Below are 27,292 nucleotides of genomic sequence, written 5' to 3'. Positions count from 1 at the left end.
CACAATGCACGTTCCTTTCTTCCTTTTTCAAAAACCCTATTATTAATTTTTTAAAATTTATCCGGTGAATCTATTCTCCCAAGACATCACAACCCATCACCAAATAGCATATTAACAAATATATTAGAGGATTTCATCTTGCAAGTAACAAGTTCAATGCATCAAAGATTTCAGGTATAATTAAAAACTTATATTTGAAAGATTTTATTGGTAATTTAAAGAGAATATATATTGTTTTATTAACTAATTTTGTCAATTTATTATAAATTAATTGTTGAATATCATTGTCGTTATATGCTAATGTTTGTAATTCTTAATGTAATGTTATTTTATATTCACAAATCCTATCGGCTAACAAAAACCAAAAACTTGGCAGATAAACGGTGTATTTCCAGCCGTAACTTTCCGTCGTGAGCTCAAATTAAGTTCATAATATTTGGACGGAGGAGCATGTGTGCTCACACGAAACAGTAGCCACGTTATGGCAAGATCCAGCATTAAAGGCTGTATATAATCTGGCGAGTACGTACGGGTGTCGAAAACAAGATCCCGAATTCGACATAAATCAACAATCTATATTCTCTTCATTTATTCTGTAAGCTATACTCGAGCTGTTATTTTCAAAATCCAGCAACATGAAGAATTATTAATTTGCATGTAAAACGTTCTTGCTCTCCGGCGGTGAACCCGCAAATTGACTGAGCAGGGAGCGGCGGCAGGATCGAGATTAATAAAAGACAGCCAACTAACTAGACGATGTTAGATACAGTGCATCTATATCACTACGTTGCTTTGCAAATGGTCCCTCGAGAAGAGTAGACATATGACTTGTGGGGACTTTTTCTTTGTTAAAAGAATTTCCTCTCTCTCCTTGTCAATGTTCTTGGATGTACATGGAGTTTGGACGATGATGTAAGATGGATTAATTTTCTTTTAACATAATAATAATAACAAAATTCTCAAGAATTGTTTAATATTCTCAAGTATTGTTTGATATTTTTATTAAACCTTACTCAAATCATCAGTCTTGAAGTCTTTTATCTAACTCTTTATTTAACATAAATTTAAATTAAAGTGTGATCCAATTATCTTGAAAGATTTAAAAGCATTCAAGCTGACATGTGAAAAAAAATTCAATGATGAAATTAAAAAAAAAACATAAAATTTACATTTTAAAAAAATCATGATCAAATTTTTTATCTAGACGAAGTTTAAAATTAAATTATGTTGGAATGGTTGTGACATAACTAAATCAATTTGGTTGGTCCAAAAACAACCTAATTGTTTAATAAAAAAAATTGAAGATAAAACTAACAATATATGTCTGATCTAATTTGAAATTTTATATGTATATATATATATATATAATTCTTCAAATTAGTTATTATGACGTTACATATACCATTTTTATTATTTTAAGATAAAAAGATTTTTAAATCTAACTAGAGTTAAAAATTAAATAAATAAATTATCAGGTTAATTAATCAAGTTAAGTCAGTTTAATAACAATATTTTTCACTGTTAATTAGTAAAAGGGTTAAATGTATATGCCACGAGACGTTAGAATTTATTGTAGAAAGTGATGGGGAGGTGACAAGTAAATCAATAAATTCAGGGAAGCAGGAAATACACTAATTGCAAGACAGCAAGAAACTGCTATTCTTTGGTTTTGTTTTAATGTTTGCGAGCCATCTTCCATATTTGACTCCAAAATTTGGTCAGCATGCGGCACATGCATCACATGCCCATCACATCAAATTAAGTTTGTGTATTTAATCAAATAAATTAATATTTTTATATATAAATAAATAAATAAAAATTATTAACAATAACTATATTTTCAAGATATAAATCTAGGTATTTGATATCTTAAAATAAAATATTTATCTCATTGTTTCGGTTGAATTTATTTATTAAATTCAATAAAAAATAATAAAAATAAATATACACATTAAACTCATTAAATAAATAAATAAATAAAATATATTATGCAACACTAAATATATTAAAAACATTATTTCAAAAAATATTTTTTAAAATAAAATTTATCTGTGTAACATAAAATAAAACCTTTAAATTAAATACAAATAAAATAATTTTTTTTATATAAAAACACTATATTAAAAAAGACCTACAAACCCTGGTGGCCTAGCGACATGTGTCATTTGATGAATGCACTTCAACTGTTCAACAACCATTTCATGTCCGACTTCTATTCAACTAGCCATTATTGCACTTCAAAATTTCAAATGCTTTTGCGTCTGTTCTTCTTCAAGATTACACTCGCCAGTTGACCGTAAAGTAGATACAGAATCATTTAAAAAAATAAAAATAATAAAGCTCGATCTCAATAAATTAAACAAATGATAATAATGAAAAAAAAAAAACCAATCACATAAAAGAATCCAAAACAAAAAAAAAAATTAAAAAAATTAAAATTAAAAGTAAATTGGAGAGCATCAAAAAAATTTCAGTTAAAGGTTTAAATTGAAAAAAAAACTTTAACAAAAAATATAAAATCAAAATAATTATGGCTAAATCAAAATAAAATATAATAACACAAACTTTGATTGAGTAATGAAATTGAAAACCAATAAAATTTTAACAAATAAAATATAAAAAAAATAAGATTTTAACAAAAAAAATAAAAAATAAAAAGAATAAGAACCGAATTATAAAAATAATACATTAAAAATTATAATTTAAGAACTAAATTAAAAACATAAAAAAAATTTATAAAAAGAGCAAGGGTAGAAATAAAAACATAAGTATTGAAATTGAAATAAAAAAAAATAGAACAAACATTAATTTTCTCTAAGAGAAAAGAAGAGTGAAAATGACCACTAGCGACAAACTACCCATCATTTGCCTTCACACACCATGTCAATAGGAAAAGGACACGGTAGTGCTTCAAATGACATGGTGAAAGTGCAGGTTTTGACACCGAATAGCATTGCAAGCGTCATTTAAAGAATGCGAACACCACCCATGTGCTAGTGTGTAATAAGCATACCCCAACTACCTTTTGAAAATAAAAAATTAATTACTCAAATTAAAAATACCAAAACATCCTTCATGCTTCTGGAAATTACAACAACAAAAATTGGTGAAAAGATAAAAATACCCCTTAGACACATGACTTCCATTTTATTTTATTTTTTTGTCTTTTTAAGGGTAATTATTTTTTATTATATTCAAATAAGTGAAAAGACAAATATATCATTGGTCAACACTCTTAATTTTGTTTACTTCAGAGTAAATAAGTAAGTAATTTTATTGTTTATTTTTTTTTAAAAAATAAATATATCCTTTAAAAGAGAGAAAAGAATGGTGGAAATAACCACCAACGATGAACTATCCATCATCCGTCCCCGCACATCATACCAATAGAAAGAGGACATGGTAATACTTCCAATGACATGGTGAAAATGCAGGTTTTGCCACTGGATGGCATTGCAAGCGCCGCCCAAAGAACATGAACACCACCCATGTGCTAATGTGTAATAAGCATGTATCAACAACTTTTTAGAATAAAAAATTAATTACTCAAATTAAAAATATCAAAACATTCTTTTTGCCTTTGCAAATTACAAAAAAAAAAATGATGAAAGGATAAAAATACCCCTTAAACACATGACTTCCATTTTATTTTATTTTTGTCTTTTTAAGGGTAAAAACATTATTTTTATTATATTCAAATAAGTGAAAAGACAAATATACGATTGGTGAACACTCTTAATTTTTGTTACTTCAGAGTAAATAAGCAATGTTATTTTTTATTTAAAAAAAAAAAGATAAATACACCTTTTAACAATTTTTTAATGAATAATAAATCATTTGAAAAAAGACTAAAATGCTCCCTGCACCAAGGCTTTCTTTTTTAAAAAATGAAAGAGTGAAAATATAAGTTAATGTAGCAATTCATAATAAAAATATAATTTGATTCTATTGCTATAATAAAATATTCACTGCTGAAATTTGTTGCTAGACAGCCAAACATATTTGATGTTCACTCAGCTCCTTAGAAGGTGCAGACTGGTTGCGAATCCTTCAAATTTGAATAGTAAAAAGGTAATTTCACTGTACCGTGTGTATAGTACTGCAATGAAAAATTAACGTCTGAAATTTCTTGCTGGGCAGCCAAACATCTTTGATCCTTCAAATTTGAAAAATATCTCTTAAACTTAGCAGTGGTTGCAAAAAAATCTAAGATTTTTCTTGAGATAAGAAGATGATCAGTCGTGACTGCAGTTCTTCTGAGAAACTGTTCTTAACATGAAACCCAAGAACAACTGGATCTTTTGCCCTATGATGTCTGTGTCCTATTTAAACATGAGGAGAAGATCTTTACTCATTTTCCAAGAATTTTGTTTGTTTTTATATTTTAAAAATATTTTTAAAAAATTAAATTTTTTTTCCTTTAAATTAATATTTTTAGGTCATTTTGATTTGTTGGTATAAAAAATAATTTTTTAAAAATAAAAAATATTATTTTGATATATTTATGAATAAAAAAATATTTTAAAAAGCAATTGTTATCACACTACTAAACAGAATCATTATCAGGTAAAAAATTAATTTCAATAAATAACCAAAAAGTTCCGTAGATTGATATATTGGTTAAAGAAATATATTGTAATTCTTTATTTTTTAAGTTCAAATCTTAAGCTTGTATTTCAAAATCACTAAAAAAAACCTAATTTTGATTAATTTATAAAATTGCTCGAATTTTTTTCTTTAAAAAAGTTAACCATAAAAAATATATCATAAATAGAATTAAAAATTATATATATATATCATTTCGCATCCAGAATTGTGACTATATCTTTAGCAAAGAGAGAGATTTACTTATCTGGATGGAAGAGGAAAAAACCATACTCTTGGTCTTTAAAGAAGATTCAGATGGTACATCAAACTTATTACTTACTGATAAATCAGTAAATCGTGAATTGGTTTAGTAAATTATGATCATGTTTAAGATTATGATAGACACTGTTTTTAAAAGTATATTTTTTAATATATTAAAATAATATTTTTATTTTATTTTTTAAAATTAGCTAAAAGTATTAAAATTTATTTTTTATTTTTAAGACCACCAAACTCTAAATTCAATCCTCTTCCCACCACACCAATTGAACATGACTTACGAGGGCACAGGAAGTACAATGGATCCGGCCCAAAATCATGATCAGCATATTTGTACGCATACAAGAGCTGTATTAAACGTTTTCCCAAGCCTACGGTCCAATTCACGTGGGTCTAATTGCTGAAAGCATGTATAATATGAAAATATTTAGTACGAGCAATTCAGTATAGCATATTAAATCATAAGAGATTTGTATAAAAAATAATTAATTATATTTCAACAGCTTAAACCAATCATGTGATTCTTCTCCTCAAGTTGTCCTTGCCTGAACTTTAAACAGCTTATCTCCTGGCTGTATCGATGAAACATAACTATAAATTACTTTCTGATACTGAAAACAAGTGTCATGGTAATCCTTACCCTGCCTCGTTTTCTTGGGCTCGTCCTGTCTGGACCTCGGCCTTGTCATCTTGGGCTGGGACATGGATTCAGGTTTGGTCCAAATTGAGTGTGATTAAATCAGTCGTTGTCATGGACACTGAAAAGGCAGACAGCGCGCTTATCCTTCCATTTCATTTTCAAAATAAATGGGAGAAATAGACTATACTAGTTGTTTATTTCTTTTAGTGCAGAAAAAAAATGACATAAAAGGGTCAGCCAACCGGAAATATCAAGCCAAATCCTTGACCTGAATCATGTAATTAGAATAACTCGATATAAAATAAAAAGAATTATAAAGACCTTTAAAAAAACCCCTTATCAATTTTTTAAGCATGTGACCCAAGTCATTAGATCGAGGTATTCACTTAAAAAAACCAAACAATGTAGTTCAATTCTTAGTTAATTATATATTGAATGATGAAATTAAAAAAATAAATAAAAATAACAATTAAAAGAACATAATAATTAAAGGTGAAATTAAAAAGAATGATAACTTTTATAAAATGGTCAAGAAAAAGAAAATAGAAACCAAAATAATAAAAATCAAATTGGAAAATATAACACCATCAATTAATTGAATGATGAAATTAAAAATTAATAAAACTTTTACAAAAAGATGAAGGAAAAAAATTTGAAATCCAATGAATGAAGATCAATTTGAAAGATATAATATTTGATAAATTATGAAATTAAAAATAAATAAAACTTCTATAAAAAATAAAAATAAAATATTATAAATTAAAAGAACAGGCATTGAAAAGAACACGATAATGCTTTCAACACCATGATAAAAAGGCATTTTTAGATGTTAAGAGGCATTGCACACGCCGCTTGAAAGGCGCCAGTACTTCCCAAGTGCCCATAGTTGTGCCGCATACGTATGTTCTTTTTTGTTTTTTTATTTATCTAAACACCAAAGTTCTCACGTATTTGCTTTCTAATTATAAAAGAAAACTATTATGAATAAACAAAAACACCTCTTGACTTTAGACTTTTATTTGTTTATTTTAAGAGTATTTTTTTTGTTTTACAGTGCATTTTAATTTTTTGTATTTAGTCAAATATCAAATTGCCTCTTGATTTAAACTATAATAACAAAAAAACTAATATGAAAATACAAAAATATCTCTTGATGACTGGTTAATTTTTTTGCTTCTAAGAATATTTTGGTTATTTTATTGTGTAATCAATATAAGAAAAATACTTATTAATTTTTGGTCAATTTAGAAATAACAGAAAACGTGAAAAGATTTTAATATCTTTTTTTTTTTAAAGTTTTATAAATGGAAGGATAAAAATATTATTATACCGTTTTAATAAATAGTGCTAATAAACTTGGAGCTGCAATGTTTTTCCAATAGGTTTTAGGTATTTTTAATAAAATAAGGTTAACAAAAGGATTTTTCTTTCTTGTCCGAAAATAGAAAAGAAAGAGGATGCAAGGCTGGCTTACCTTACCTAGTTTTCTTAGGTTATTGTTCGATGTCATGTGACCAGTCAGGATCCTGAGCCTTGTCCTCTTGAGCTGAGACAGAAATTCAAAGTTTGGCCCAAATTAAATGTAATAAAATCAGTAACAAGATTGTTAATTCTATTATATCCCCTCTGGAATAACCAATATTATGTCCCGTCTAAAACAATCGATATATCTCGTTTCCGTTTAAAAATTAAAATAAACTAGATTTTATTTGCTTAGAATTCCAACCCATTTTGAAAATTCCATCCAAATTTCGATTTTATTTTGGCCATTCTATTCCAATTAAGTAATATTTTTTTTATTATTGTTTAGTTTTACTGTATTAATTATATCTTTTAATCTAATTATTTGATCAAATTAAATTTTTACAAAAGAATCTCATTGCATATTTTTATATCTTGAGTTAAAATTTAAGGGTAATCAGAGTTTAGAAATGTTTTATGAAACTGGTAATGATATTTTTATAATTTTGTTTAAATTCATAGTTTTATTCAAATAGGTTATTCTTATTGCTTTCTTTTTTTAGATTGTAATGAATTTATTGGTAATTGAACTTTATTATTTATTTGATTTGTTTTATTTTGGGTTATCATAATCTCATTATTCGAGTTAAGAATTTTAAAAGTTAATCCATGTTGATTTGGGTCGATCAAATATGTTATTATTTTAATATTTTTTTAAAAATATTATCTTAATATTTTTAGTCAAATAATATTTTTACCAATCATTCAACTTGTTTTTTGACATGTCGAGTCAATCAGTTTATATCAATTTAACTCCTGTTTTTTATGTGTATTTGAAAATTAAATTGTATAATTTTAAGTTAATTTATTTTTTTAATTTTAATTTTATTTATATTTATTAAATTAATATTTTAAAACATATACACACGAGTAATACAATCCCAAAATAATAAGAAAAAATACTCCAAAATCAAAACTTATCGTTTTAATTAAAAAATAAAATGCCTACAAAAGCAAAATTGACAACTAGAGCGGTCATTGTCGTCGGCACTGAAAAAGGCAGAAAGTGCTTTATCCGATACGTAACCTTTCTTTCATTTTCAAACAAACATGGGAGAAATAAAGTATATATCGAAACAGAAAACTAATAAAATATGTTTCCTTTCTTACAAATTAAAGCGACACATCACACGTGGCACCATCTTCTTCAATTTACAGTGAATCTAACCTAACAACAATTCCTTTAAAGTTTCTGCTTGGGATTGGAGAGAAGATTACATTTCTGTTTTTTTTTTTTTAGAATTTTCAAGTTAAGAAATTCAAATTTTAGGTTCTACGATATATTTAATTAAAAATGATTTAATATGTTAAATTTAAACATGCTTATATTTTAATAAAATAATTGAAAGATTTAAAACTTTGAATTAATAAATATAATTTAAATATTTAAAATACAAATTATAATTAAAAGTGTAGTTGTTGTTGTTTTTCAAAATGATTTCCATTTAAAAAACATGTTAATAATATTTTTTTATTTTTTAAAAATTATTTTTAAGATCATCATATTAAAATAATTTTTTTAAAAAATAAAAAACATACTAATTTAAAATAAAAAATAAATTTAAATTTTTTTAAAAATATTTTAAAAATATATTACCAAACACGTACTTTTGAAATCTCAAATATTCAAATGAAAATATCTACACTACATCATTTCTTGACACATGTAGGAGGAGACTAGCTTAGGGGTGACAATATAAAGTTCAGGTGGGTCACACGAGTCATTAAAATCTTGATTTGATTGAAAATATTTTTGAAATAGTAATAATAATAATAATAATAATAATAATAATAATAATAATAATAATAATAATAATAGTTTTTTTAAGTATTTTTTATTTAAAAATATATTAAAAATAATATATTATTATTATTTAAAATTTATTTTTAATATCAATACAATAAAATAATTCAAAAATACTAAAATAAATTTATTATTAGTTTTTAAATAGTTTTTTCAACATAAAAATAACAATTATGATTATATTGACCAATATTTATTGTTTGAGAGTATTTTATAGTATAATTGTGATTTTTTAAAAATATTTTTTATTAAAAAATATATTAAAATAATATTTTTTATTTTTTAAAATTTAAAATCAGTGTATTATAATGATCTAAAAGTATAAAAATATTAATTTAAAATAAATAAATAAAATTAATTTTTTTTAAAATACTTTTAAAATACAAAAATGAGCACAACTACCCGCATGATTAAGAAACACGTGTCACTAAATTATCAGCGAGTGAATTTGTTTTTTTACATCAGCGCGTATCCAGGTCTGGACTGGTTGGCTTACACGAGTCTATAAAGTCAGGGACCCAAACGAAAAATTGAACCAGAACACCAACCAAACAACCCTCTCTGTGGAAGATCCCCCCCCCCCTTTCTCGTTCACTCTCTCTCTCTAGAAATCTCACCTTCTCTCTCTCCATATTGCTGAACCGTAAGAATAGATTTCCAAAATACAAACCTCAAGTTTTGTCGATCAAGTTCAGGGAGAAAGGCAGAAAATCTGATCTGGTAAACAAGGAGGAAGAGCTGTCGAATTGGAAAAGAGATTCTGCATGAGCTGGTTGGGAAAACTGGGTTATTATCTCGTGTCGTCGAACTCAAACCATTTCATAACGTGTCTTTTGAGATTTATTCTTCATTACTCTCCTCAATTACCTCCTTCCCTTTTTAATTTCCAAAATAAATCAATTGAACCTTTATTATTACTCCTTATTAGCAGTAATCTTAATTTCTTCCTTTTAAATCCCACTAATCCTAACTTTAACGCCAATCCACCATCATCTTTCAACGATCATGGATTCTGGATTCAAGAGTAATCGCCCTCAGTTACGTAGAGGTTCGTCCTTCCCCTTTTCACCATCTGAATTCTATTTTTAATTTTTTTTTTCTGGTTATGGTTGGCTCGTTTTGCCCGTGGGCCCCACTAGTGGGCAGTGCTCATGTTTGAGGATGCGTGATTTTTAGTAGTTTTGATAATTTTAGTAATTATTAGTTTTAAGTGTAATTACAATTACAGTGGCAATGAATGATTGATCAGTTATTAATCTTGGCTTTGTATTGGCATTAATGTAACATGAACAGGTTTATGTTACTCAAACGAGGGGAGGGGGCAAGCAAGATCTCCGTCAGTGATAGTGATAGGCGGTGGAATTGCCGGAGTGGCAGCCGCACGGGCCTTGCATGACGCTTCATTCCAGGTTGTCTTGTTAGAATCAAGAGACAGGCTTGGTGGTCGAGTTCATACCGATTTCTCTTTTGGTTTTCCTGTCGACCTCGGCGCATCTTGGTAGCACTAGCACTAGCAGTAGTGATAAATATTATCGTTGTTTTTATGGTAGATTTTATCATTAATTTTAGTTTTCAAAAATTAGAAAATGGGATTGATTGTGGTTCCAGGTTGCATGGGGTGTGCAAAGAGAATCCGTTGGCACCGTTGATTGGGAGGTTAGGACTACCCCTGTATCGTACCAGTGGTGATAACTCTGTCTTGTATGACCATGATCTTGAAAGGTAATTAGTTAATTGATACAAGATATTATTTTTTGCTTTTAGTTCTTTGTTTTGCATTTGTCATGTAAGCTGCTTCGGAAGTTCATTTTATTAACTAAAACAGCTTGCATGATTACAATTCGGTAGCGTGATTTAGTCATAAATCATGAATACCTGCCTGATCCTTTTGAAGTTGTGATGTAGAAGATAGTTTAGGGTGTTCCTTATCTCCCAAGATGCTATCTGTATTTTTTTTTCCCCTGTTGATGTGTCCTATTAAGAGAAATCAATTGATTGGGTTCAGTTTAAACTTTGGTTGATTTTTTTTAATCATTTTTTTGACATTTTCTAAATTCTTAGTAACGTCTCTTAAATTTTCTATTTGTTGGTACTTTGAATACCAGTTTGAGTTTCTTTTGCTTAAATTTTATATTTTCTGTGCAGCTATGCACTGTTTGATATGGATGGGAATCAAGTTCCACAAGAATTGGTCACCAAAGTTGGCGAAGCATTTGAGAATATCTTAAAGGAGGCATGCATTTCTTCTTTTCTTTTCTCACCTCTTCTTTCTACACTTCCTAATATTATAACCTTGAGAATATCTTGAGTTTTTTATTTTAATTGATCTTCGGAGGTTTTCTGGCATAGAACCCTTGAAGAGGATGGTGTTCTTTGCGATTGTGAAATTATTTCCATCGCTTCAACACAAGCCTGTTCTGTTTGTGTCATGGGCGTTTCTGAGTTGCTGTTCCTCCTTGAGTGCAGACAGATAAAGTAAGACTTGAAAACAATGAAGACATGTCTATACTCCGTGCTTTCTCAATTGTTTTTGAAAGAAGACCAGATTTAAGGTCATATTCCCATAATGACATATCGGAATAGTCATTTCTTGTAATGTAATTTGTATGTTTCTTGACCAGGAAATTTTGGTTTGATAAAGTTGCTTTTGACATACAGGTTAGAGGGGCTTGCCCTTAAGGTGCTTCAGTGGTATTTATGCAGAATGGAAGGATGGTTTGCTGCTGATTCTGAGACAATATCACTTAAATGCTGGGATCAGGTAATTTTTCACTTATCAAGAATGTCATTATTCAGTATCCTGAGCATCATCACTTTTCATTATCATTTCACTTCCACATATTTGTGATAGCACCAAATAAGTTGTGTGGTGCTTGTAGACTCTTAGATTTATGGCAGACCCGAATTTTTACTATTAAAGTGCAATATTGTTTTTTCTTTTTGAAGATCGGAAAATGACATGCATTTACTGGTCTTCTTATAGACTCGTACATTGATGACATTAACACTTAGCAGTTATGTAGAGCACAAGTAGGTTGTAGAATATAGTTGTTTGGGCTGAACATGACAGGGTGAGCTTAAATGTTCAATTTCATTGACACCAGACCTGGAATATTACTGCATTGTACATTCCCACATTTTATCCAAAATTAACTTGGGGATATGAAACCTAAGGTGTTATTACTTACTTAAGCCTGCACAAAACATTGGATTGGTTTGTGGAGAAATGTTTTATTCTATACTCAATTGATTTGGAAACTTTCACTCGCACGACCATATCTTCTTTCTTTTTAAGATATTGACTTTTGCTTTTCAGGCTAGAACTAGTAGTAGTCTTTTTGACTTCTTGGTAGTAGACTTTACCATCAATTATGTCTTGACATGCTACTATATGCATCATCTTTTGTAGGAAGAACTGCTCCCTGGTGGTCATGGGCTTATGGTGAGGGGCTACCTTCCTGTTATAAACACTCTCGCCAAAGGTCTTGACATTCGCTTGAGCCACAGGTATAAGTTGATAGTAATATAGCCAGTTCTTGTTTGCCCTGTGTTATGCTCTAGTTTGTACACACTTGCCAGCACAATGCATCTGCTTATTTTTTTCTAGCGAGTACATCTCACCCCTATCATTTTTTAGGGTGAAAAAAATAGTAAGGCGTTATAATGGAGTGAAGGTAACAGTGGAAGATGGGAGCACATTTATGGCCGATGCTGCTGTTGTTGCTGTTCCTCTTGGTGTGCTGAAATCCAAGACCATAACTTTTGAACCTGAACTTCCGGATTGGAAGGAAAAAGCCATCAAGGACCTTGGAGTTGGGATTGAGAATAAGATTGTGTTGAACTTTGACCATGTGTTCTGGCCAAATGTAGAGTTCTTGGGTGTGGTTGCAGAGACATCTTATGGCTGCAGCTACTTCCTGAATCTTCACAAGGCAACTGGTCACCCTGTCCTTGTTTATATGCCTGCAGGGAAGCTGGCCAGGGACATTGAGAAAATGTCTGATGAAGCTGCTGCTAATTTTGCTTTTACACAACTCAAGAAGATCCTTCCTGATGCATCTGCACCGGTAATCTGAGTTCCACATGCTTGCATATCTTGTTCATGGAATTATGATATTCTCAGAGAATTTGAACTTGCTGCCCTGGGCTTATTATAGAGCTTGTGAAATAATATTCATTTTTCTCGAATATGCAGATAAAGTATCTTGTTTCTCGGTGGGGCTCAGATATCAACTCACTTGGTTCCTATAGCTATGATACAGTAGGCAAATCCCATGATCTGTATGAGAGGCTAAGGATCCCAATAGATAACCTATTCTTTGCAGGAGAGGCTACAAGCATTAGCTACCCAGGGTCAGTGCATGGTGCGTTCTCGACTGGATTGATGGCCGCAGAAGCTTGCAGGATGCGTGTTCTGGAGCGTTACGGAGAGTTGGACATATTTCAGCCAGTCATGGGCGAGGAGGCAACGGTGTCTGTCCCGCTCTTGATCTCCCGAATGTAAATTTCTGGGTGACCTGCTTTATTAGATGCGATAATTCTCGTGTGTGTAAACATGGCAACTGGCAAACACATGACCTTTTGGATTGGAGATTGTCGTCAAAAATCAATCCGTCATCGTGGATGGCTGTGTTGTCCCTTTCAATGTATACAGGCTGTTATCTATGTACAAGCATGAACAAGCAGAATCTTGTCCTGTTGTTTAGTGGCACTTGCCTCCATAGAAGTCTTTGTGTGAGATGTTATTCCAAGTGCTTCCCACTCGCTCGGTGGGAAGGGCTCTCAGTTTGCATAATTATTTAAATAAAAAGGTTCGGTTTTTATCTCTTTTATTATTTTACTATTATAGCAAATGAAAAGCAGTTTCAATTTCAATTAATTAATCGTTAAACTAGGATTTGGAGTGCGTTGTTGACTATGACGCCTCTGTTCAAACATGATGCGAGTATGTAGCATGTGTATTATTTGATTTTAATTATCATTACAATAAAATCTTATTAAAAAGATACGCAAATGTCATAAATCAAAAGCACAAAAAAAAACAATAAATAAATAAATTCAACTAACCCAAGAAAAGAAAGAGATTAATTGTTAAAAAAATATTATAAATTAAGTGCATAAAAATATGTAATAATCAATTTAAATTTAGTGAAGAGAAAGGAATATATTAATTCTTAAAAAATGAATTTTCTTAGATTTTTTGTGAAAGTATCATAAATACCTTCATATCACATAACATAATAGATTAAAGTATCATAAATAAAAAACCATACAAATAATAAATTTGAATTCAGAAAAATAAAAAAAATACATTAATTTGTGGGAAATTCTGTGCTATATAATAAATATGATCAGTTTTTTAACAAATATTATTACATCCTAGATTTTAAGAAAGTGTAAAATATTTGGATCACCTTCGAAACAACAGGGTATTGATTGGTTATTTAAATAAAATGGTAGGTTTAGCCTCTCTGTTTTCCTCCCTCGTTGTCCACTAGCCAAGGCCGCGAAAGAATATTGCTATACTCTCTTGAGTGGCATGGTTTAGCTGGTGTAAAGACGACAGGGATAGCAATACCATGAAATTGCATTCCATGGTGGACATGATGCCTAACAATCCCAGTTACTTTTTAACAAATCTAATTATTATTATTATTATTATTATTTAAAAACTGTGCCAAATCTCCCATCTTCCGTTTAGCCAGAGACTCCAGTCATTTACCACAACATGCTAGTGGTGAAGTGGGAAACCATGTCAAGATTACCTCGCTTGAACTACTCAGTAAATGCCAATGATACAAACAAGAGATGTAATACCTAATAAAAGGATATAGAATCTTCCAAGATATCAAGGCATCTTAAAAAGAATTCACTGTTGTACATATTAAAAGATGAAAAGGTAACTTTACTGTGAACGTTCTTCTAATTTAATGGGGAAAAAAGAAGCAATATACAATTGATACATGATAAACTATTTGAATCTGTAATTATCTTTCAAAAACCATTGCTCACTTTAAAAACCATACATTTACACAGCTGAGTGTTCATCCATGCTTCAATCCTTTCCTCGTCTTCTTAACTTGCTGCGTTCCGTTAAGCAACCTAGTCCCCTCATCGCTCCTCTCTGGCCCCTTTTCATGATCAAAGGAATAGAGGATTAAAAATTTGGAAAATATCCAGCATAGTGAACGGAACATATTTGCAAAACCGTTTCAAGATTTGACATTGGTGACAATTACTCATGTTGACTGTACTGCAAAAGCAAGTAATGCATAAAAATTGGTGTGAGTTCAAACCTTAAGTGAAACCAGTCAAAGAATAGAACTGAAGTTTTCAATGGGATCAGATTCTTCAAGCATGGAGGCTGCTTGGAAGCAGTCTGCGGCATCAGCTATCCGTCCATCAACTCTATGAATTATCCCCAGGTAATACCAAGCCATTCGGTTGGTAGGTTCTATCTTCAAGGCATCTGAGAGTATGCTTCTTGCAACAGGCAATGCATTGGAGTCCCTCTTGGATAACAAGGCACCAATCAGTATCTTGCAACGCACATACGATGGGTCTAATAAAAGAGCATTAATATAAGAAGACATGGCTTCTTCAACTTGTCCACGTCCTTGGAGCATAACACCTGGCAGAATCACACTATAAAATTATAGATATGCATTTTAATTTGAGGCCGCTGTACTTGACAAAACACCATAGCATATAAATTCTTATTCTGTTTTTGAGAAACCAACCAGCAAATGGATGCTGTATCCTTACCGATAACTAAAGCACAATATAATAGATATCAAACGGCATATGCTTAATAACAATAATTGAAATGACCAAGTTCTTTACTATTGATCACATAGTAATGGGCTTTGACATGCATTCATGCACATTCAAGAGAACTCTGAATTTATTTGCATACCATCTACTCACGAGAGAGCAAGTAAACTTCAGTCCATAAAAATATTTTATGCTTATTTGAATTTCTCAAAAGTGAATGCAAAGGAATTTTCACATTAAAAATGAGTGATAAAATACAATGATTCGGGTGCATCAAGAAGACAGGATGTTCCACATAATTATAGCGATTTTTCTCGAGGCTAAGCTTTTAAAAGCAATCCTTCAGAGAAACTGCATCCTGATCTCTTCAAGTTGCTCTATTCATCTTAATTCAACACAACCTACTAATTTTAAACTCCATTTCTTAAAGTCCTTCATGGTAAGAAGACTGCCCTTGCACGCAGATAGCTTTTTTCTAGTGTTCTGGGCCTTTCCCCAAGTGCACACAACCAGATTCAAATACACAAAACCTAGAATGAATTTTCATTTTCTATAATTTTAAGCAACGTTGAATACATTGAATACAAAAGAAAGTATTAAAATTTATTCATGCAGTGACTAGAGTTTCAGATCTTGCCTTCTGTGTAAAGAACTTCTGCAGAGTACTGTTTCAACTCTCTGGCTTTTCCCAGACACACCTCCATGTCCTTCCAATGTGAAAGCCGAGAATACAAATCAGCTAGGCCATGCCAAACTTCATATTCATTCACTCTATCATCCCCAGCCTGTCAATGAAAGAAAAAAAGGATAAAGATGAATTTAAGGTAAGTAAACAGGCTGAATTGTGATAACACTGTACCCTAAAAGCAATTGACTGAGCTAAATTTCATGATGCAACAGGACAAGATCACAATGTGATTATGTGGGTGTGAAAAAAGAAGCAGCTTACCTGAGAAACACTTCTAAGAGGACCAAAAGACTTCCTTTGTGCTTGAACCAATGCAAGAAGGTAGCGGTAAGTTTCAATTGCATCTATGGGCAGAGACTGGGAGGTCTTCAATTTTGCTTTCAGCCTATGCAATGGTCCTTGCTCCCATTTTGCAGTCTCGTCCAAAGCAGCATCAATTACCACCTCAGCCTCTGAGAATCGCTGCTGAGCAGACAAAATCAGAGCAAGTAACCTCCAGCCTTTTAGCAAAGAGCCACCAGTTGCATCAATGAACCGCTTTGCATAGCGCAGAGCAGTATTCAAATTCCGTTGCTCTGCGTACAGCATTCCCAACTCAAAAAGCAGATCAGGATTGTTTTTCTCCAAAGATATTGCAGCATCCAATAATTTCAAGGCTTCAGACTGAAGATGGGACCTTTCAAAATCAGATGGAGAAATAGTAGCCTGCTTTCCCGAGCAAAGACCTAGCATTCGAATGGCCACACCTTTTAGATGCTCATTGCGCCCTTGAGCATTAGTAATAGCTCTTTGTGCATATCCCACACCCTCTGCGGCAAGATGAGAATCATCGCTGCAGATCTTGGCAGCCAACAAGAGTGCAATGAGATCATCAGGCTGTTCATGTTTGTGTAGAGACTTCCTCAAAAGGTTTAAAGCTGCTTTGTTCTGTCCTGCTGCACTGTAACAAAGAGCTAAAGTATTCCAACGGTCAACACGATGAAATACCCCAGGCATGATCTCCTCAAGTTCCTTTGCCAAAACAGAAGTTTGGCCACATAGAGATAGTGCAAATGTAAGGTGCTCCAAAACTGATGGGTCCCATACAATCTTACCAAGGTAAAATTTCCTAACAAGAATCATCAAGAGTAAAATTGCCTCTTCCAGATTGTGTTTAGGAACATAGGAACCATCAACCTGTGCAGCTAAGCTAGGTGGACCAGCCTCCACTCCACTGTGCATCAAAAACACTGCAAATGCTTTTTGAATCCTTGAACAGTTATCATCGTCAAGGTTCCATTGACTAAGGAGAGCACGTCTGTAAGCAGACATTGCTTCATGATAGCAACCCGCCTGCTTCCAGAGCTCTGGAAGGAGCTCTACAGCTTGACGAACAGTATCTTGCAATCTGTTGTCTACTTGCACATCAGGTATGCCCTGATGGAATATCTTCTCCACAGCATCAAGCACCCTTTTACATTCATGAGCAGCATCTGCAAGATACCACAAAGCAGGGTTCAAAAGAAAATGGGGCATCCAAAGGTACAGAGTAAGTGTGCCAACAGTCATTATTAATCATTGGAAGATCAGCCTACCATTTAACCTCCCAAGCTTTTGAAGAGATTTTGCTTTTAAGTATATTGCTTCAAGCACCAGGCTAGCAGAATGCTGCGATACTGCATGCTGTGAGTCACCACGAGAACGACCCTTCCTAGAAGGCTGTTTTTCAGAAAAGGATGGTTGCAGTCGCTGTATAGCAACCTGGAGATCAATGCCGTCAAACACATGAAGGGCTGCTTCTACATTTCCTCGTTGATACTCCAACCTTCCAAGAAGGGCTCTTGCTTCCTGCCAAATTTCATAAACACAGACCATCATATCGCATCTGTACCTCTATTATTTACAAAGTTTGAAAAAAATGTCATTATGTTGCTTCATTTTATATCAATTAATGTATTTCAACATGTAAATATCAGTGATAATTGGTAGGTTGAAAAATCCATTAACAGGTCAATTTTAAGCAAAATAAATTCGAACAGAATCATTTCACAGGTGTGGAATCTAAATACAAAAGGATTATTGACAACCTACAGGTTTAATGGAAAAAGTACTAGAAAAATCTATGAAAATTTTATATACAAACAACAATGTTAGAGTTGGAATAGACTGAGCAATCTGACCCTGTATCATATCTGTGTTCTGCTTATTTTGCATAGAAAAACAGGTTAAAATACAATAGCAACATCAAGATTAGCATGCAGCATAACATAAAAGGCACATGCAGTTGGTCACAGTAAACACATACGATAACAGTGAAGTTTCCATGGAGGAATAGCACATTAAGTTGAAAAAAATAACGCCTGAAAGAAAGAGTTCGAAAATCAGAGAAATCAACAGAATTGAAAATGAAAGTCACGAGGTATGAGCAATCTGTTCTGGAAAATATGAGAAGAATAATTGACATTTTACCCAAACTCCTAAAATTATAGGGGGAAAATGGGCCATAAAGAGCACACTTACAGGGGGGGAAAAGGAATATATTTCTCAACAGAAACAACACGAGTGGTGTTTGAAGGTATAATAGAAATGGTAAAAAGCACATGGGTCCCGGGGCATGACGATTTTTTAGAGAAAAATGAGCATCTTTAAAACTAAGTGCAAGAGCTATCATCCTTGTGCTAAAGCCAGTAGGTTCAGCAGAATCAACTACTTCGAAATAGAAACCTTCATGGAAGTACTTAACAGGTAAAGATTAGCCTTCTGAAAAAGTCCATTCTCTGGAATACCCCTGTGGATACCAAAATTACTCATTACCTGAGTAATAGATCATTCATGTCTTTCGTTTCTTAAACATTATTTAAATGCATGAGAAATGACACTGGGTGAAGTAGGAAGATCAAACATCATTCCCAACACATTCAACCTCAATCTTGAAAAAGAAAATAATAAAAAGAGCTTTAATTTATGAGGCTATTTAATACACTCTTCCCTTCAGTTAAATTGCACAAGCTAAAGAAAAGAATAATCCAATAATTCATTCCGATAACAATAAATTAATAACAGCACCTTAAGATTAAAATTAAGGACTCAACCTCAAAATTTAGCGATAACCCTTCACGTAAGGAAGATTCTGCCTCTTGAATATTTCCCTCATCAAGCTTTGCTTCAACTTCACTAGTTTTCATGCAAATCCCATTTGCCCAAACTTCTCGAGAAGGTGTCTGATCCTCATACTCACTGGAATCAGCAGATTGGCTCCTTACCATCTCTGCTCCCTATCCCTTTTCTTCATAAATTTCACCCCTTTATATCTCTTCAATACCTAAAAAACTTTCCTAAAGAATCAATGCCTGCTGCAAACAAAATACAAAATGCACCTCATTCATTCACTTTAAACCGAAAACAAAAATAATAGATTACAAAACAAACAGTGAAGAAATGCCAAAACAGAGAAAAAAAGGAAGCAACAGTGAACAAAAAAAGAAGAAATTTAGGATCTTTAAATGGAAGCGATCGTTTCTTTCCTTGGGACCCCACACCATCAAATCCAAAGATTCAAACTTTAGACAATTCCTATCATTCTCGCACAACACATTTTCCTTCCCGTCATCAGAACCTCAATCTTTAAGTCATATTCACATAAACAAACAAAAAACGTTAAAAAAAACTGAAAATGTGAATATTTAGATCCAAATTCATTCAAATAAGTGACAAAAACACACCCTTTGGATTTTTTGTATTTATAGCCAGCGAAAAAAGGAACAAAGAAATCAGCAATCGACATCATTGTTGTGGGGTCCTAAAGCCTACTCAAAAGTTCCAAGCAAGGACATTCCACGCCGATAACCACTCTTTCCTTCACAAAAAAAACAAGGACGACAGGAACTGACCTGCGAATTTGAGCAATGAGGAAGAGAAAATTAAGGTCGAATGTGACCGGAGACTGGTTGAACCGATTGTAGATCAACGGCAACGACAATGTAGAGAAACAGACAGACGAACAGAGCGAGAGAGGTTGGATCTGAATTTGTGAAAGCAATTTAATTAAGAAAAATAAATTCTTATTATTATTATTTTGGTGTTATATTTGACAGGAGAGACAGAGGAATAACGTTAATTAAAGTGTAAAATCGTATTTTACGGAGTATTCGGATCCGTCCCCGTGGTCCACTCCATTTCCAAGATTGTCATTTTCTTTTTTATCTTTTTTTCCTTAGAGATAAAATTATCCTATGGGTTAACATTAGGCGAATAAAAAAGAAATTTAATCACTATGAAGAACATATTTAATTCTTGTTCAATCTAGGAAGGGGTAGGTTTTTCTTCTGAGGCAAAAAAATCTGGTATGGTTCTGTGGTAGTGACATGGTAAGTGGTAACAATAACTGTAGTAAAAACAATTATTACGGTTAACTGAAATAATTTAATCAGTTCAATGCATATGGATTAGGTGGAGGAAAACAAAAACTTTTTTTTTTTTACACTTTTAATTATTCCTGGTTTCCTGCGGTAGCTTTTGTTCATCTTTTACCGGTTAAGACTTGCATACATGAGTGCTCAAACTTTAAATTCTTTGCGATTACACCCTTATCCTTTAATATATAATATATAATATATAATAGTTGTTTCACAAAACATTAGGAGGATATTTGAAACCTTGCAATTAAATTCAATTTCGAAGGTTAAAACAATTGTTATATTTGAAATCATTTCAAGAATATTAATTTGAATTCCAAATGAAATTCAAGTCATAAAAAATGAGCAAAAGCAAATCAAAGGGTCTCCTCTTTAATTTGCTACAGTAATTCCTCTTAAAATCTTAATTGTTTATAATATTCTAAAAATACTCGTTCATAATCCCTCTTTGCTTATCTTTGCCCCGACTTCCCTAGCTCCATATTGGTTTTTTTGGCATTAATTTTGCCGTTGAAAATTGGTTAAGATAGGCCAATATTGACAAGTTTCCTTATTTCCTGGACTTTTAAGGTTTCTTTTGACCTCATGTCTCCGTCGTATATATATACTTGCTAGAATTTTTTTTTCTTGCATGAGAAAATGAGCATTAAGGTGAAAAGGAGTTGATTTTGATTTGTATGGGATGTTTGAGGTCATGGGTTTGTCGTTGAAGATAGTGTGGTAAATACTAGGTTTGATTTATGGGTTTTGGAGAGATGATTTGGGTTAAGATTTATGAAACTGATTTGGTAAATGTTGGTTTGAAATGTGGAAATTCATGGGGGGTTATTGATAAACTTTAGTTAAAAAGATTGATGTATTAATTTTTAAGCTATGTTTGATACAAGAATTTCTAAGTTTCGTAAATAAATGTATAATATAGAAGAAAAGAATGGTTTTGGTTATGATATCATATCACCTTACATTTACCAACAAAAAATTTCACGGTGTTTATTAAATAATTAATGATATTTTATTAATTATTTTCTAAAATTTTATTTATTTTTATATTTTAAAAGTATTTTTTTAAAAAAATTAATTTTTTAAAATTTTTTTCTCTATTATAATTTAATATTTTTTAGTGTTTTTAAAGTATTTTGATGTATTGATGTCAAAATTAATTTTAAAAAAATAAAAAAATATATTATTTTGATACATTTCTTGTAAAAAACATTTTAAAAAGTAACTGCAACCACACTTTCAAACAGACTCAATTAAAAGAAACATACAAAAATAAAATTAATAACTTACTAAAAATGATAGAAATATTTTCATTTAAAATTTTTCTTTTCCACTTGTATTTATTTTGGTACAAAAAAAAAATCAATAAAATAATTAATAAAATATCATTAATTACTTCCCGAGTATCATAAAATTTCTACTTGAAAATTGAAAACTACGAAGAAAGGTAACTTTTATCCATTGAGCTCGAAAAGTTATAGTTTAAGACCTGGAATTAAAAATCAAGATCGTTATCAATTCTAGGATCGTAATAGTTATATTAGATTTACAAATTAGTCTTTAGTGATCAATGATTACGAAAACAAATGCAGTTTACGTGTGCTGTAAGATTTCTGGAACTTTTTTTTTTTTTTTTATCATCATTCCAATGAAAATATTTATATCAATTTTTTTTTTTGCAAATATATATTTTCATTTTTTTTCCAAAAAATATTAGAGAAATAATTAATATGGGATGCTATTTATATTTTCTTTATAGTACTTATATTTTATGTTATTTTAAATATATATAAGGATCCTTGTAACAAAAAATATATATCTATATAACAATAATAATTTTTAAATTAAAGGCAAAATAATCAAGTTTCTACTAATATTTCAAAGAGTACAATTGAATTCAATTACATAGCTTAATATTTTATTTTAAATATAATAATTATAATATATTATCAAATTCAATTCAACATATAATTTGATTCCAAACAATTTATAAAAAAAAATCTATTAAATCTCCCAGTTACAAGACTCAGCCCATATATCTATTTAATGAACTACCTAACCTATAGATCTATTTAATAAACTGCCTAACCCTGGACCAAGTCAATGAAAAAAATATTCTATATTTTTAACAAAATCAATGTAATTTTAGATTTTAAAAAAATTAACAAAATTTAAATTGATTCAAATCAGTTGTGACTTGGAACCCATTTCGTAACACGAGTGCCATCTGTTTGTTGAAGTTTTGAATTTATTTTTATTTAAAAATATATATTTTTTATTTTTGAATTGTTTTGATGTAAAAAATAATTTTTTAAAAATAATAATAATAAATTACTTTAATATATTTTCAAACAAAAATCATTTTAAAAAACAACCAACTCACAATATCAAGCATTACCTTTACGATTTAGCTACATCTTATAATTACGATCAAACATGGGAAGAGAATTCATACAAACATCAACTTTAATCTATATCAATGATAATGTAATGGGGCTTTAATCTTCTATTACATCACAAGCAATTTATAACATCAAATAGCATTTTGCACATGTTGCGGCAGGAACTACCATTACACCCTGACATTTAAAAAAAAAAAAGATTATTATCATTTTTCCTAATTAATGCTGCGCATGTTTTCAGTACTGAGGAGCATGGTCTGTTATCATGGACCTGGTACATGAATATACCAGCCACAATTGCAACAGTTCAGAACGCAATGAACTGCTGGAACAAAACAAGTCTATCCAACCTATTCTCAGTTAATTTTACATGAGTTGGGCTCAGGATGTCTTGCAATCACGCCATTGCTGGATTTTGAAAAGCAGAAAGAGAAACAAAAAGGAAAAGTGGGAATCTACGGAGATGCCTGTAAGATACTCTGGTTATTCTTTATTTTCTCCAGACATGTCTCTATCTCTCTCATTTGTATCTGTTCATTTTATCGTCAGACACCGACGAAATACAACCTAAATGGTATCCACCAAGCTGGAGATCTCATCGTTAGCTGAAACATTCAAACGTTCTGCTGCTTTTTCAACCTGTGAATGCATTTTTAACAACAGTGACAATGAATCCCGATTCAATCCAACATAGGAGGGGAAAAAGTAGTTGACACCACATGAATTAGATTACCTCAGCATTCCAGTTTGTTCTGACAGTAAGCATAATTAAAGTTACTGTTTGCAAGAAAACTCCTGTGATCATCCCCGACCAAATCCCCTGAAACAAGTCAACATGGATTTATCTGAATTCTCTTCTGTAAGCAAGATTTCAGGACAAGCAATCGCTGGATTTAGTCCAGTGACCTCTCCGTCCCTCGATAAGAAGATGGTCTCGGGCTCATATTAATCCAAAGAAGGAAAAAGTAATGCACGGGAGAGAAACTTACAACAACTCCTAAGCTGGTTTTGAAGCCAAGAACACATCCAATTGGGAGACCAATTACATAATACGTGGCTAGGTTAACATAAGCTACAATAGCTTGCCATCCACTCCCAATGGCCACACCTGAAATTCAACAAGAAAATGATTAGTCTATTCTTCCTTGTAGTTATAGCCTTTAACAGGAGTTGATGCATAAAATGTAACATTCTGACCTGAGAGTATAGGCTGAATGCCATTTAAAAAAACGGAGATGGCAAGCAGGGGAGTCAAATCAGAAACTGCATCTATAACCGCAGTGTCACTTGTAAAGAGTCTGCTTAATCCAACTCGAAAACTCAGAACGATTGCACTGAAAATTATACTAATAATTATGCTGGTGGCATTCACCACTATCACCGAGAATTTCGCTACTTTCGGATGACCTGCTCCAAGCTCATTGCCTATTCGAACGCTGCAATTCAACTCAAAAAACTCGTTGGTTTGAAATAGACGGTATGCATTTTCTTAGTATTCTAGCCATCTTATCTGTTTATGCTTTTTTATTCAATGCGGGAAGGAAGCTCAGGACAACGGAAACAAACTGAATGGATTGAATTGAATTGAATCGAAGTATATATGCCTTGATTAATGACAGTGGAAGCGTATGAGTTGTTGACAAACCTGGTAGCAGCACTTAGGCCTAGCATAAATTGCATGTCCCAGTTCAAGTAGTTCATGCTGGGGATATTTCCATTTCAAGTTAGAACTTGTAAAAAAGAGTGACATTGTGCAAGTGGGAAACGAAGATGCTAGCAGTTGGCATACCAGATAGAAATAGAGTCCAGTGATATTGTTGGATTAGGGAGAAGTCCTGATATAAGCACCAGTCCCTGGCTGTACCATATCTCCAAACTGCATGATCAATGAAGTATCAATATCCAAAGTAATTAGAATGTAGAAATCAGTACTGAACCATGAAGTGTTGTGAATCTTTTATATACCAAAGCATGACAGCAGAGGAGACTGTGAGCTTAAAATAAGGCCATATTCCTGTGAAAGCACTGGTAGACAAGCCAGTCCAGGTTTCCTTGCAAGATGGGCTCAGGACAATGTAAAGCGCGTTTATGATGACAAACAACCACCAAGAGAAACTCAGAGTTAGAGCTGCTCCTAGGAGACCGTATTGGAGCACATAAACAACGATCCACGAGAGAAGAATGTGGAGCAGGAACACCGCAACAGACATGTATGCTAGAGGGTTTACTATGTTCTGAGCTTGGAGAAACCTCTGCATAGGGCAGCTTAATGCAAATGCATACAGCTGAGGTATCAGGCCACGAGCGAAAATCTGGCCCTGCTCTGCTATACTGTCAGATTGCCCTATACCTCGCAGCACGGGTCCCGAAAACCAATAAAGGAACGTGAGGAGGAAAGCTGCTCCCAGGTGCAATATAATTGCTTTTTGGCAAATGATGCCCAATGAAGAGTACTTTTTGGCTCCGTAGGCTTGGCCGCAGACAGTTTGCACGGCACTGGCCATTCCCAGCTGTTCATTATTAGTCAAGTTAGAAGGTTATAAAGCGTGATCACAACTTATATAGAACTTATTGAAAGCAGCAATTAAGCTTTGTATCTTTATTTTATTCTTAATTAATGAAGTTGCATATAAAAGTATCATCGAAAGAGTATATAAAGAAAAAAAACAATCTCAATTCAAAAAGTTAAGCTACTGGAGGAGGATCGAAGAGTACACTTCAACCAGAATTAAGATTTTCATTTGAATGTGAAGGTCATGTATCTCAATGAACAAGACAAAATCATCACAGAAAGTAATAAAGACAAGGCATACCATTATTCCATAAGCAAGACCCTGAATCCCTACATTGGCGATGGATGCCCCGGCAAGCTCTAATGCACCCAAATGCCCTGAAAACATCTGGGTCACGAAACTAAGCATGAAGGTGGCCACGGAAACAATGATAGATGAACCAGAGAGGAGCCAAAGGAGCCTTGATTCCCATGCAACAAGACGCGGCCACCACCGGAAAGGCACAGGCCCGTGCTCCAAGAACTCTTCAACTGCAACAGATGACATATCTGGAAGACGGGAGTCGGGTCCGAATAACAATGGCCGATACCCTGATTCTTCGCCCATGTTGATTAATTGTGCCAGAACTGCTTGCTAAGTGCTTGTTAGAAGGGTTTGTCAGTTTATATATAATTAGAGGTAGCATATGTCTTGCAGCCTTCGTTATATAATTCTCTGATTAAATTCTTAACTACCATTCTAATACTGAACGCAGACGAGCCTGGAGAAGAGTAGCTCAAGCTAACCCATTTCATGCCTCGCTACCTGATTTCAACTCCGAGTGGAATTCCATTAACAACTTTCTTATCTTGAAATTCCGAATGGGGCACGCATACTGTTCTACCACGTCACTGTCACTCTGTCACCCTCTGAATTTCAAGAACCTGTTAGAATCCCATGAGCCCTCTTTATTTATCATTTCAGGATGTCATCTAGTCCTGTCCCGTCCTGATACGTCCAACCAACAATGTTTTAAAACGATGAGGAAATCCGGTATAGGTGTGGAGAAAGCAAGTGGGACCGGGCCCTGACTGAAGTAGCCTGGTCTTAATGGAATGATATTTTTGTTTGTTTGGTTTTTTATTTTGAAAGTGTTTTTAAAAAAATTTTGTTTTATTTTTTTTTTAAATTAATATTTTTTTATTTTTTAAATTATTTTATTGTGCTGATATAGAAATAATTTTTTAAAAATAAAAAATATTATTTTAATATATTCTTAAATTAAACAAAATTTAAAAAACAAACATGACAAATAAACTCGTGAACTTTGGTCGGAGGCAGGAAACGGCAAACGCAGGGGCTGTTTTACGGTACCTGCGACGTGGTAGGTCAAAGCACGTGCGTGCACCTAATCTTCATTCCAGCACAAGTTGTAAGGCCACAGGGATCCAAGTATCAACCCTTCGCCACCTCATGGTCATACTTATAGCTACTAAGTTGACCCTTGCTTTTGACCCGAGCAATCCAGAATGTGTGGACCTTGTGAACCTGTTTTCCAGCATGGTTTTTTATTTGTGAATTGAAACTGATAGATATATTTAATAATATAAATAAAAAATTATATGTATTAATAAATATTTTAAAAAAAATATCAATGCTAATTTAAAACTAAGTAGGAACTTGATGAATGAATTCTAATTAAGATATCTAA

General features: G+C 32.2%; 3 protein-coding genes across 3 annotated transcripts; 1 reads left to right on the top strand and 2 right to left on the bottom strand.

Moving 5' to 3' along the window:
* The first annotated feature begins 9,374 nt into the window (after positions 1–9,374).
* Positions 9,375–13,663, top strand: LOC118049224 (polyamine oxidase 2). The gene is made up of 9 exons (XM_035059160.2): positions 9,375–9,879; positions 10,125–10,329; positions 10,440–10,553; positions 10,977–11,064; positions 11,298–11,383; positions 11,490–11,592; positions 12,241–12,338; positions 12,469–12,898; positions 13,027–13,663. The coding sequence occupies exons 1-9, from the start codon at positions 9,837–9,839 to the stop codon at positions 13,333–13,335; spliced, it is 1,476 nt and encodes a 491-aa protein (XP_034915051.1). The 5' UTR covers positions 9,375–9,836; the 3' UTR covers positions 13,336–13,663.
* A 994-nt stretch (positions 13,664–14,657) lies between these two features.
* Positions 14,658–20,386, bottom strand: LOC118049223 (protein NPG1). Its single transcript, XM_035059156.2, has 7 exons — positions 20,163–20,386; positions 19,365–19,622; positions 17,868–18,120; positions 16,555–17,765; positions 16,243–16,390; positions 15,128–15,462; positions 14,658–14,962 (listed from the first exon to the last, which is right to left on the bottom strand). The coding sequence occupies exons 2-6, from the start codon at positions 19,536–19,538 to the stop codon at positions 15,143–15,145; spliced, it is 2,106 nt and encodes a 701-aa protein (XP_034915047.1). The 5' UTR covers positions 19,539–19,622; positions 20,163–20,386; the 3' UTR covers positions 14,658–14,962; positions 15,128–15,142.
* A 2,894-nt stretch (positions 20,387–23,280) lies between these two features.
* Positions 23,281–26,565, bottom strand: LOC118049220 (protein DETOXIFICATION 41). The gene is made up of 8 exons (XM_035059155.2): positions 25,903–26,565; positions 25,055–25,599; positions 24,879–24,965; positions 24,735–24,791; positions 24,287–24,525; positions 24,079–24,197; positions 23,823–23,909; positions 23,281–23,728 (listed from the first exon to the last, which is right to left on the bottom strand). The coding sequence occupies exons 1-8, from the start codon at positions 26,206–26,208 to the stop codon at positions 23,657–23,659; spliced, it is 1,512 nt and encodes a 503-aa protein (XP_034915046.1). The 5' UTR covers positions 26,209–26,565; the 3' UTR covers positions 23,281–23,656.
* Positions 26,566–27,292: the final 727 nt, after the last annotated feature.

Source organism: Populus alba, chromosome 2 (assembly GCF_005239225.2).
Source record: "Populus alba chromosome 2, ASM523922v2, whole genome shotgun sequence".
Classification (NCBI taxonomy): domain Eukaryota; kingdom Viridiplantae; phylum Streptophyta; class Magnoliopsida; order Malpighiales; family Salicaceae; genus Populus; species Populus alba.
The sequence above is the reverse complement of the archived record's forward strand: the minus strand, read 5'-3'. Positions and strand labels throughout refer to the sequence as shown.

Bases quoted from the DNA above. Each gene is read 5' to 3' on its own strand.
- LOC118049224 (XM_035059160.2), top strand. From the start codon at position 9,837: ATGGATTCTGGATTCAAGAGTAATCGCCCTCAGTTACGTAGAG. The intron at 11,065-11,297 runs GCATGCATTTCT...CCTTGAGTGCAG, and splicing joins TTGAGAATATCTTAAAGGAG to ACAGATAAAGTAAGACTTGA. The intron at 12,899-13,026 runs GTAATCTGAGTT...TCGAATATGCAG, and splicing joins TTCCTGATGCATCTGCACCG to ATAAAGTATCTTGTTTCTCG.
- LOC118049223 (XM_035059156.2), bottom strand. From the start codon at position 19,538: ATGGTAAGGAGCCAATCTGCTGATTCCAGTGAGTATGAGGATCAGACA. The intron at 16,391-16,554 runs GTAAGCTGCTTC...TTTCATTGACAG, and splicing joins CTCTTAGAAGTGTTTCTCAG to GCTGGGGATGATAGAGTGAA. The intron at 15,463-16,242 runs GCAAGATCTGAA...TGATTCTGCCAG, and splicing joins AGAAGTTCTTTACACAGAAG to GTGTTATGCTCCAAGGACGT.
- LOC118049220 (XM_035059155.2), bottom strand. From the start codon at position 26,208: ATGGGCGAAGAATCAGGGTATCGGCCATTGTTATTCGGACCCGACTCC. The intron at 24,198-24,286 runs GTCAGAATGTTA...GTTGAATTTCAG, and splicing joins CATTCAGCCTATACTCTCAG to GTGTGGCCATTGGGAGTGGA. The intron at 23,910-24,078 runs GTAAGTTTCTCT...GACTTGTTTCAG, and splicing joins AAACCAGCTTAGGAGTTGTT to GGGATTTGGTCGGGGATGAT.